Source organism: Alligator mississippiensis, chromosome 10, assembly GCF_030867095.1.
Source record: "Alligator mississippiensis isolate rAllMis1 chromosome 10, rAllMis1, whole genome shotgun sequence".
Taxonomy (NCBI): domain Eukaryota; kingdom Metazoa; phylum Chordata; order Crocodylia; family Alligatoridae; genus Alligator; species Alligator mississippiensis.
The window spans coordinates 34,562,214-34,574,515 of record NC_081833.1 but is presented as its reverse complement, the minus strand read 5'-3'; the positions used below and the strand labels follow the sequence as shown (position 1 = coordinate 34,574,515).

The 12,302-nt window shown below is 45.3% G+C and overlaps 1 protein-coding gene across 3 annotated transcripts in view; it reads right to left on the bottom strand.

Moving 5' to 3' along the window:
- Positions 1 to 18: 18 nt before the first annotated feature.
- Positions 19 to 12,302, bottom strand: part of RANBP10 (RAN binding protein 10) — a 207,261-nt gene continuing 194,977 nt past the window's right edge. For 2 of the 3 annotated variants that reach the window (XM_006278087.3, XM_059713633.1), the window contains 3 exons: positions 12,009 to 12,154; positions 11,470 to 11,581; positions 19 to 9,362 (listed from right to left, as the gene is read on the bottom strand). In XM_006278087.3, coding sequence (XP_006278149.1) covers positions 9,232 to 9,362; positions 11,470 to 11,581; positions 12,009 to 12,154 — 389 coding nt within the window. In that variant the 3' untranslated portion in view covers positions 19 to 9,231. The remainder of the gene's footprint in view (positions 9,363 to 11,469; positions 11,582 to 12,008; positions 12,155 to 12,302) is intronic. The other variant, XM_019488979.2, reaches the window with a different exon arrangement.

Below are 12,302 nucleotides of genomic sequence, written 5' to 3'. Positions count from 1 at the left end.
ACAGCTCCACACCAGCTCTTGAACATGGATGTGTATTTTAATAAAAATAATTCTGTCAAAATACAACAGAATGTGGGTTTTCTTTACCATATTTCCAATACATTTTTAATAGGTTTTTTCAGTTAAAATTTCCTCCTTCTGAAGGTTTCATGCTAGCATTGGGTAACTTAATTCACAAATACTAAGCTTAGACTGAACCAATGTGCACAACTTGTATGATGTCCATTTAGCTGATGTTCTTAACAAAGAGGAAAAACCCTTGAAAGATGCTGTAGAGTCTGGAGGAGCAGAGAGAATATCTGCTCAGTCACTATTTGTATTGTGAGTTTTTTTATGGTTGACATGGCTGGTAAAAAGAAACAAAACAAGAGTGTCCTCACATTCCATGCTAGAGCTGAACTTTTCATACCTGAGTTTTGAGCAACCAGAAGAAAATTAAATTAGAATGTATACTTCATTGAATTTTTTCTCCTTATATACTGTATACAGAAGTTTAAGATGTCATCAGCAGCCTCCTACTCGCAGCCTTCCACATGATGGTGTCTACAGAGTCAAGAGGAGCACATTTAAGTACACATATGAAAAATAAAAATCCCAACTAAAATTACTAAACAGAATAGCCTTAAATAGTGTCACATCCATTTTGTATCATTAAAATTTTCTGTAAAAATCCAACCCCCCCAGAGCCATTCGTTGGTTTTCATTTCAGAATTTGAAATGATGGGAGCCCACCAAGCCAAAGCCACTGGTACACTTTGTGCACTTCCTACTAATTTGGGATAAAGCCCTCCAAGGTTGTGGAATTCACCTTGTCAAGTGTGTGGAAGATGGACCAAAAATGAGGGGGGAAAGGAAGCTGAATGGTTGGTGGTGGGGATGGGGGCAGGGAGAGGGAAAGCCAGTTGTAGGAAGCCATCTCAGTTTGGGAGGGAATGGGGTTTGTATAGGTTTTGGGAATATCTCTGCAGTGCAAAGCCCTCATTATAAACTGGCTGTGGGTAGTTTCATAGTTGGTAGGGTCAGAAGGGACCTAAGCAGGTCATCAAAGGTGTAAGGTATAAGGTGCTTAAGACTACTGCCAGTGAAGGAATGTTTATTTTCAAGTGAGACACTCCCAAATTATCAGTTTGGCAAGCACATAGCCAGAGCCAGATCCAACTCACAGCACCACCCCCAAGGCAGGAAGCTCTAAACTACGACACCACCCCCACCACCTTTCCTGTCCCCACAGACGTATCAGGAGTACTCTCTGGTTTCATTTCAAGCTACTGGTTGGGATGCAGTGTATACTAAACTACCATCAATCTAATGATAACATTGGCTTGTTAGGCAGAGAGAGGGGGCCACAAGGTATCTGTCTTCTGCAGGAGACTAATATCTGTTTTCAGTGAGAGACCGGGGGAACAAAGGGGAATGGTTAGACAGGGTGATCCAGTGCTTCCTCATTACAAGGCTCTAAGCACTCTGTCTCTTGGAGACCTGCTCTAAAACTCCCTTTCTAACCCAATCACAAACCTGGCTAGTGGTGGATACTGGGCTCCATTTCCTCACACAGGAAGAAGGACACTGTTCAAAGCACCTATCAGCTCAGACATCAAGAACCAAGTCTGGAAAGATGACTTCCTGCCAAGAAGGAGACCAAGAGGCTATGCATGGTCAGTTTTTCAGACTGCCTTCAACAGCACAGGAGTCTGGGGTGCACCTGGGTAGTTAGTTGGATGCTATGGATACTTGGCTCTTTCTACCACGGATGTCAAAACACTTTCCATTGGAGGGCCTCTCCCATGTCAGATAGGAAATTGGAGACAAAGAAAAGCAAGGTGTCTTGCTAAAGGCCAAAAACAGAAATGTGGAACTGGACCCATTATCTTGCTGCCCCCCCAAGAGGGAGAAGACTAGAATATCTGATTCACGTACAATCACACAGCAAAAGGCCTTTCTTTCCCTGGCCTGGTCTCACCAGCACACTGGCTATTTTGTGATGCGTCACCAGACCACATTTGGGTTGACATACTCTTCTCTATTCACACTTGTGTAACAACAATTAGCTAAACCTCATTTAAGCAAAGCCTTAGAGTAACCAGAACAACCACAGGTGTCACCCAAGACAAGGCCTCCCCTTGACAGTCAGAACAGTAGAAACAACCACGCAGGTAGTACAGTAAAACAGTTCTATGCATTGAGTGCTGCAAGCTAGTGGGATCACTACTCTGGCAAAGATGCTTGTGGAGGAGCTCATTGTCCCCCATGCCCCGCATGTGCAGCTCCTTGCACATGAACTGGAGCCACAGTTGGATGGAGGCACACTGAGCATTTGGGAATAGCTATGTGATTGTGAGGGTAGGAAGTGAAAACTCTAAATGAGCTGGAAATAGTATAATGAGGCACAAAATAACCAGAAATCCTCTTTTGGCAATTAGAGAGAGAGGAAGAATAAACATGTGCTCCCTACAAGCCAGCCACAGCGCTATTTCAGCACCCCCTATGGAATGGGACAGGAAGTGCAGCCAAAGCAATTCCCTTCCCCAACCATTTTGCCATGCCCATATCCATCCTGACAAGACAGTCTTGGGAGAACCCTTGTCTGGCTGTTTTCAATGTCAAGCTGGATTCCCAAGTGGATAGCAACAATTCTAACTGATCCAGACCTGGGGCTGCTGTGGGGACACCCCCCACCTCTCCCCCTGGCTTGCTTGATCCACAGGGCTGACTGGTCTCTCAGTGATTTTACACTACTGCCATGCATCCAAGACAATTACATTACTCCTGATTTTTAGTGTAGCAGGGCCGAGTTGGTCTGTGGCATGGACAGAACCCACAGAGGAAGCTGGTGGTTATGTGAGTGGATCAGCTCACAGCCAGCCAGAGCTCAGTCTGCAATGCTCTTCAGCTGTGCTTGGTAGCACTTTCCTGTTATCCCACAGCTACTACTGTCCTTTGCTCCTGACCTGCAGCCCTGCTGTTCTACTCCTGGGATTCTCCCGAGCCATGTGCAGTAGGTTTCCTTACCTGTGCTGCCACGTGGGGAAACACAGATTCTTATTGAGCAGTGCATAAGGAACATGCCAGGAGCAGACTTTTTCTTTTTTTTCTTTTTTTTTTAAGAAGGAGCAAAACAGAAGTGCAGGGGACAATGTGCCTGACTGTCCTGCTGAAACAAAGGGACTCAGGAAGGCCCGTTCCATAGTCACTCCTGAGGGCCTGTCTGCATGGGGACACTCACGAAAACTTCTTAAAACTGATCCATTCAACTGCATTCAAACTCTTGTTCAGAATTAAAATGGCCTTCATTTGGTTTGGCTTACTTCCCTTTTCAAAGTCAAGAAAATCAAATCAAACGAAGGCCACTAACCTTGAACAAAGGAAAACCAACAGAAGTTTAATGATGTAACTCACTTCGAAGTCACGTTTAGCTAACTTGGATACAAGCCCACAGATTGACAGTCACTCTTCCAAATGCTCAGGATCAGAACATAGGCTACATTATTGTCTCTGTACAGAGTAACACCATACATTTGTGGAAGTTTTGACAGAAAAAAACAAATCTGGCTTGAGTCTGTTTCATTTCAGCTGCTTGCAGGACAGCAGCAATGCTTACACTGAATATTCGCAACTTGTTTGCCCATCATGGGACACTTCAAATACAATTTACAGCATACAGAGGCAGCAGCAGGACAAAGCTATCTGTGAATTTTTAATGCTCAATAACGGTTGTTATATCTCGAAAATTAGAGATGGATCCAGTAGATTATACAGAGCTTTGGTGCTCTTATAATAATCTAAGGTATATTTGAAAGTGTTCATAATGGAGACCTACAGTGCTCTAGCAAAAGGTGGGATAAGCGACTGAGAGAGAGAATGGATAACGTTATCTACACAATCACAATAGACATTTAAATAGAATCAATAATACTTGTGCTTTTAAATGTCAGACTACTTGTAACTTCATAACGTGCCAATCACATGGCATTTATGACCCATAGAAGGTCATCAAGGCCCAGTGAGGAAATAATATAGAAAAGTATGGTCTTCATGTGTAGTTAAATGACAGACTAGTGTTGTTTGATGTTTGCTATAATTGCCATAGAAAAACGGGATGGGACTCTAAAACATGCTGAGAAAACAATCAGGGTTGGCTTGCACTCTCAGGAACACCCCGCTGTGCCAGTGATCTCCATATTGTAGATGGCTGTAGGCACCATATTGCAGCTGAAGCTTGGCAGATGGGATGAAACAAACGGCCACTGGGCAAAATGGAGAACGAAAGCAGCATTCCTGCTCTTTGTTAGCCTGCCAATAGTTGCAATGAAATAAAATAACTGAGAATGGTAATTTGACTAGACTGTTGGTTCACATGTGCAAATGAAACATTATATTTGTATTTTCTGTTATCTGTAAGGTAAATAATTGGAAAAAAGGAACAGGAGACTCAAGTAAGCTCCAGACAGAATGTGAGTATTGGTAAAGAAGTCTAAGACTCCTGAAGGCATGAACAACTGGGGCTCAGGACACAAGGGAAAAGAGGATGCAGGCTGGAGTTCAGTTTCTATTTTCCTTGGTACCTTTACACATGAGTCTCACCATTAGCTTCACTGGACATCTCTTCTTCCATATGTCACAAGGAAATCTGTCTCATGCTTTAGGCTATAACTGGGTGGTGCAAATCAGGGGGGGTTTTCACAATCAGGCAAATACCATGTGCCTTTTTTTTTTTTTTCTCTCTTTGAATTACCAGCTCGTGGACATTTACAAAGGCAGGATACTAGGCTGATCTGGTAATTCCTATCCTCTTATGGGGCTACCAACCATTACAACTTTGCAGATTGCAGTCCTTGAGATGTCTCCAAAACAGGCTCCTAATGAGTGTCCAACCACTTGCCTCCTATCTGGTATTAGTATTGGGTTCCCCAAAAGCATGAAGGTTACAGGAGCAGCCCTGATAGCCCCACACTTTGTGAAAGATCTCACAGGGAATAATGAGAACAAGCTCAAAAAAACCCACTGCAAAAAATACATCCTTTCCTGCAAATTATGATGATTCAATATCCAAGAAATGGGAAGAACCAATGGCCAATGATCTCTTATCAAGAGCTCATCACAAACCAAAAGAGCTAGGAAAGGCACAGAAGCAACCAGAAACTGAAGAACAGAACTGAAGAACTCGAGTCATTAGGAAAACTGTTGTCACAGCAGAAAAGATAGTATTCCTTTCACCCAAGGAGCCAGAAGCAAGATTCTAGTTGCAAGAACTTGAAAGAAGTACCTGCAGTCGCTCTGGTTACATGGCCAATTCAAAGCTGGGTCAGCTCAGGAGGAAAAAAAAAAAAAAAAAAAAAAATCAACCTGGCACTCTTTGAACAAGTTTAACAGAATAAACAATAGATCAGAGGAGCAACAGTGTTCATTAACCAGAACAGAACTGAGCACCAAGGTAAGCTCCATACCATGAACACTCCCTATGAGAACTGGGTGAAGACAGCAAAATAGCAGTTAATAGGACAATGCCAGATGTCTCAAAGGGACTTCCAGATGCCTTGGCTCAAGAACATTTCATAGATGCTTTATTATAACAAAGGGGAAACTGAAGATAAACAAACTGCTCTAGAACAGGGACTGGCAGCCCACAGGCCGCAGCCGGATCTGGCCCATGAAGAGGTCTGATGGGGGAATGGCATCACACAGGTGTGCCATGCCCATCCTTTCTGCACCACCTGAACTTACCTTTGCTGCAGATGGATTGGGAATCCAGCAGCTAGTTATTCGAAGAGGCAGAGACTTTCAACCTTCATGGATGCCCAGGTTGCAAGCTCTGGCGAGCGCCAGCAAGAAGCCACCTACCCGTGCTCTAGAAAAGTTAGTGGAGTTATGAAGCAAGCAGTTTTCAGACATGTTTGCCAAGAAAGAAAATGATCCATACTGCAAGGCCAATACAGAAAGCAATGGGCACATTAATACACTATATGAAAGAAACAGCTCTGCTTAAAAAGATGCAAGAACTACCACTGTATGTACTAGCAAAAAGTACAACCCCAAAGAAAATTCTGCAAAGAAGGAGGTAGTAGTGGTATTAAGTAGGCTGAAGCTAGGATAGCTTCATGCAACCAAGAAAACACAAGAGATGACAAGCACTTGGGAGAGTACTCAAGGTTGAGGGATACAGTGAGTTACTAAGTATAGACCTAGGCCATCAACCCCAAATTAGCAAAGCCTAGCCTGATGAGGGCTGAAAACCAGATGGTTCACAATGAAGAGCAACTATGAATGCAAGATCACATTACCCTGCTTTCAGCAGATGCTAATGCAGCAAATCCAGTGAGGTACTTCTACTGGATGATACAGGCAGGAGCAGACAGGTGAAAAGTCGCCAGAATGGAGGATTCCGCCCGAGTTAGTCCCTTTGCCTACTCAAGGAACACTTTCAGTTCTACACTTTCACCAATAGGTGGCAATCACCATCTACATACAGGCTACAGTTTCACATCACACAATCATGGCAGCTGCATCTTAGCAGGGGATCTTTATATCTTGCCCTGCCTCCACCAAACAGCTGTCTGAGGAGGCTTGCCTTCTGTCTTCCACCACAACCATGGACAGGAATGTTCTGCAGTGCAGGAAGCCCCTCTACCCGTCCCCTGTCTGGCCTCAAGCATGGGCTGCTAGGGACTCCTTGGATATGTCTAAGCAGTGCAAAGCAGCACAATGCTAAGACATGAACTGCTGCTAGACTCCTATGCTAGAAGTGTAGCCAGGTCAGTGCAGTACCGTGTGCATGCCAAGAAGCTCTAATTGAGAGGCAGAACCTATTGGCTTGCACGCAGCACCTCACTTATGCAAGCATACTACTTTTCGTTTAGGAGCTAGTGTGTGGAATAGGCATAGCATTTCAGCATGGCATGTGTGCAATACCAGGCAGACAAGTCTGCAAATGCAGCTCTGACTGTGGGGGCTGGGCTTCAGCAGAGGGGTGCCCTAGAGCAGGGGTGGGCCGCATGCAGCCCACCAGGCCATTCTATCCGGCCTGTGGGGCCCCTAAAAAATGTAGAAAATTAATATTAATCTGCCCTGGGCTGCCTGTCACGTGGCCCTCGATGGCTTGCTGAAACTCAGTAAGTGGCCCTCTGCCTGAAATAATTGACCACCCCTGCCCTAGAGTCACCTGTTACAGCTTCAGTCCTCTGCTCATGGTGCTTAGCTCAGTGAGGAGGTTTCCTCCAAACCAACATAGCTAACACTCAACATGTAGAGAGACAGGCGCTAACAGATACTAGCCAGTCCTTCCTTCATGTGGTATATACATTCCCTTGCTATTTGAGCCGAAAGGATGGGACAAATGAAATTGTAAGCATCAGGGCCCTATACCTTACACCAAGTATGTGCAAGTGAATCGTAATACACACACTTTCAATTTCTCATTAGTCCTTCTAAATAAGTGATTTACATTTTTTTTTAAAGAAACAGAGGTACATGCAGCATTGGCACTTCTGCAACAACTCCAATCTTACAACCAAAGTTCTACTGGGATTCAGTCAGATCAGGTGTACTGTTTTTTACCTGCAATCATACTGTATCATCTTATGTGTGAACAATGACATGTGGCTGTAACATGAAATGCATAAAGCCCTGTCATGTATCATTAGTCACATAGCCACACACACTGCTCTAAACACTATAACCAGTGTGCGCTTGTAATCCAAAATGCATGGCAGCACTTTCATGAGCCCACAGTATTGATAGTGTTAGAGTTGCATTGTAATTGTGATGGTCCAGGAATTATGTGAGCCAAGGCTTTTGTAGTGTGATATCTTTTATGGAACCAACTGCATAGCTGGGCTAGAGTTAGACAAGCTTTCAAATTCAAGACATTCTTCATCAGACAGTTCTCTAGCTTATGAAGAACATCTTGTATTTTAAAGTTTGACTATGCAGTTAGTCCAGTAAAAGTTATCACTCTAAGAAATCCTTGCCTCCACAGAATTGAAGCATATTACAGAACTGAAGCATCAATTCTTGTTTGGGGTTAAGTAGTCATAGCTATTTGGGGCTTGCTTTGTTTCCAAACTCAAAACACTTTTTAGTAAGCCTCCAGAAAACATACCTGCTGCCTTTAATGTAATATAATGGTTTGGCCCCTATTTACATAAAAATTTGCATTAAAAGGATGCTGTACATAGCCTGATCCTATAAAATTAAAAACGTTTGCAAGATGCAGGAATAGAAACAGGACAGCTGCTGTCTCAAGTACAGCGCTTCCACCAAGCTTTTGCACTTTAGGAACAGCCCTGTGGATTTATTTCATATGTGACCATGAAGATTCCTGGCAGACAGTTCTAACTAAGGCAGCATTTCAGCCCCTAGCCTTATTATGGAAAGGGGGCCTAGCTTGCAGAAAAGAGGGGTTTGTAACTGAACACAAAGCCCTGTGCCTTTGATCCGTATCCTTCTGGTGTTTGGACTTTTTAGTGCAACTGCCAAGAACAAGGTAGAGGTATCCCTTCCTCTCGCTTTTCCCAATACCAGGACAAACATGCTTAAGTGATGAAACAGTTCTTGGAAAAAGAATCACTTCCCATTTTGAGTACCTGGCAGGAGAGAGCCTAAAAATAACTGCAGGAAGGGGTGGGTAGGAAGGGCACAAGTGGTGTTGGACTGTGGAGAATAAATACATGAACAACTTTTTTGCCAAGGTGGAAGAGACCTTTTTAATGAGTGGGATTTAAATAAAAACACTAAACTGTTCTTGGGGAAGAGCTCAGATAACCAGAATGGGATAAATATTGTGTGTGTGCGTGCAGTGGTGGGTGGGCAAGGGTGGAGATGGAGATGCAGTTCTTAAGAAAACAACAAGCTGTCACCAACTTGGATGAGCTTTATCACTAAATTAGCAGAAACCAGCTCAGTACATACTCTCCAGATATAAATACTGGTGGCTCAGTCAGAAAAAAAATAAAGATAAAAACCTAAATCGGAAGGCGCTACATTAGATTAACCAGCAAATACTGAGTGCTGCTGCAGCCACAGTGACAGGGGAGATGGGAGAGGTCTGCCAGCCACTTCTGGGGCTGGAAACTGCTGTGCGCTGAGGGACCACTGGTGATGAGGGACTAACTCAACCAGCATTTTGTCCTTTCACTGGGCAGCAGGGAGGTCAGGCTAGGGAAGAGGTGGTGTTGGTGGCGGCAATGGAGGGTGAAGGGCAGCACTGGAGGACATCACTCCATCTCACTCTGGTGGCTAGTGCAAATAGTCGTCCACTCTGGCAAAGGAGCAGGAACCCAAGCCCACACGAGCCATGAGCCGCAAGCACTCAGAGGCCTGGCCCAGGGCAAGCATCAGGGGGGGCTGCTTTGGCAGGTTCTGAGATTCTGTGGGGAAGAAAGAAAATATCACTTTAGAATGGACGTACTGCAGCGATGCATGGGCCTTGCCCCTACAGTGAGCTACACCCGCGACCTCTCAGCCCCTCACCTACATGCTGCAAACAGTGCCAAGGGGCAGCATGCTGTCTTGAGAAAAAAATTACTCACCACTCAGAAGGCTGCTTGTGCAACAGTTTTGCCTCTGCACAGGCTCACACACCCACACATACCCACCCATCCAGATGCTCTTCCTGGCACCACAGAGCTTCAGGAGCCTCTGAAAAGTGGCACTGCTCAGGGCCATGTGAGTGCCCCATTGTGGTGCCAAATGTTGAGCCAAAGCAAGAAAAAGGCTGTGCTGCCTTCTTGCTACCACTGAATCCTGGGTATGCAAGAAAGCAGAACTGGGAGAAGAACGGGAAGGTGGATGGGGAATAAAACCAAAAGAAGTGCCATACTGGGTCAGACCAGTACCCTGTCTTCAACAGTGGTAGAAGTGGATGCTATAGACTACAGAGAGAGCACTGAACCAGACAAATCTAGAGCGACCTATTCAATACCCTCCCTATACCTATACCAATACATATTCGATACCTTCCCTGCCATCCACCATTTTAAGTTAAGAGATGCCAGAGGAAACGCCTCCAACTGTTCTGTTCAATAGCTATTAACTGAGCTATCATTCATGAATTTATCTAGGGGTGCTGAGTAAAATTAGCACTATTAGGGGTGCAAACACCCACAAGTGCTTTACAAGATAAACCAGAGACTTCAAACTGGAATCCATGGTGTAAAAAACACTCTGGCCTCTTGTGGTCTTTCTTAGTTCTCTGCAACACAAGAATTCCTCTATTATTTTTCTGTATTCAAAAAATGAGTGAGAGCTAAGAGTAGGCATTTTCTGAGGGGTGCCTTCAATTTAAAAAGGTTGAAAAATCACTGCTCTAATTCTTAGCATCCCTGGTGCCATACATGTCCTGTCCTGCTCTATCAGAGAAGAGCTAGTTCCAAGCTATCTCTTCCTACACGGGCCTTATGTTGCTTAGTGGCAAGCTCAGTAGCAAAGGTTTCTGCACTAATGCGTTTCTGGAACTGGCCAGTTCCCTTCTGAAAGGTCTCTGCCCTGTGGCAACTACACACTGTGGGTGGTCCAAAACTTGCTTTTTCTGGACTGGCTTCCCTCAGGGGATTCTGGAGTGACAAGCCTCTGTCCTAAGGCTGGAGATGCCTGCATCTGCTGGAGAACACCCAGGGACTAGGGTCCTGAACCACTGCTGGGCTAAGAAACAAGCATGTGTAAGGCAAATAAAGAAGCAGCTGTGGGCATCTGTCTGGAGACACAAACGGACCAGATAGAAACTGCACAAACTCAGGGCTGAAAATTGGGGCAAGTGGCTGAAATGCACAGATGTACAAATGGCAAAAGAGGCTAGTGAGAAGAAAGCAAACTGGCTACAGAAAATGCTTATTACAGCACCTAAACACAGAGCAAAACCCCCTCCACGTAGCTAAGCATGGAAAGGAACAAGAAGCAGTGGATGGGGCCAGATGGCCCTTTCATAACTTTGGCTCCATTTATTCTGTACACCTGAGGACACAGCTTTCCAGAAAGCTTATAAGGCTCTGTGAGGCTCTACCTTCACACGTGGGAGAATGCAGAGGCAATGTTCTTAGAGCTCTCATTTAAACAGCTGAGGGTCCCAATGGTCAGTGAAAAATCAACAGCAATTACAATTCTGCCTCCCTGCTTTCCAGTCCTTCTTGCAGCCATCTATGGACTGGAGACTCTCATACCATGAAACAACCCACTGTAACCTACTTTGCAGAGGATGTGAATCCCAGTGATGTGACACCATAACACACCTTCCCTATCAGAGACTGAGAAGATGTCCCTGGTAGATACCTGCAATCCTGTAGGTGCTAAAACACCAGGACTACTTGCAGGGCTGCAGGCTGGGCTATCTGGTCTCCCTCCTTCTCCTTCCCCTGTCCTCACCCCTTACTTAGGTCATCCCTAAGCTGTCACTGTCACCACCCTTAATCCCTCTGATCCATTCCTATAAGCAAGACAGACATGGTACTATGTCACACAGTTATCTAGCCCCTGCCTTACCCAATATAGCACTATTGAGTGCAGCACACACAGGTTCCCTCTGGATCGGATCCAACTGTTGACCAACAGGACAGTTCCAAGGGTCAGAATACGCTAACAAGCTAAAAGCATCCTGGGGGAGAGAACAGAGGCACCAGTAGTAAGGTGAGCAGGCCTGCAAATAGACAGGAAAGTGGGGAGGGCTGCTAGTAAACTGGCAATCAAGGCATCTCTGCAAAATCAGTAGGTAGTAGGTATCTAGATAAGAAAGGACACTGCTCACACCTGGGCAGGCAGCCAACAGTGGAGGGAATGCAGAGCATCACTTGGAGCAGGTAGCTACCCTGAGAGGGCAGGCAGGAACTCCAACCCCCCATCTTCTCTCTGTTGAGGGCTAGGCACAGACAGGGCAGGTTAAATGAATTTCATTTGCTGATCACATCACTATTGTCCCCTGTGCAGACCTCTGCCCCTCAGCCTCCTTGGATTCTGCATGTGAAGTTACAGCTCTGCTGCTAGATGCTAATTCTGCTGTGAGCACACACGAGGTCCAGCCTTACCTGAAGCATCTTTTTGTGCGTCGTGTTCTTCCCATATTCTCTGCATAGCTGCTCACTCAGGGTTTGCAGCTCCCGCCCAAACTGGATCATTCTCTCTGTGGCAGCATGGTTCCCTCCACAGAGCTGCCTCTGGGGGCAGCCATCTTCTAAAACAAGGGCCAGAGAAATAACTGCTGGGCAGCATTCCCTATTGCCACCTGCTCCACTACAAACAGGGGAATCCCAGCACCCAGCCATTCCCCAACTTCCTAATTCTGAGCAAGGGGAGGGACAGCCAGATGCCCCTCACTCTAG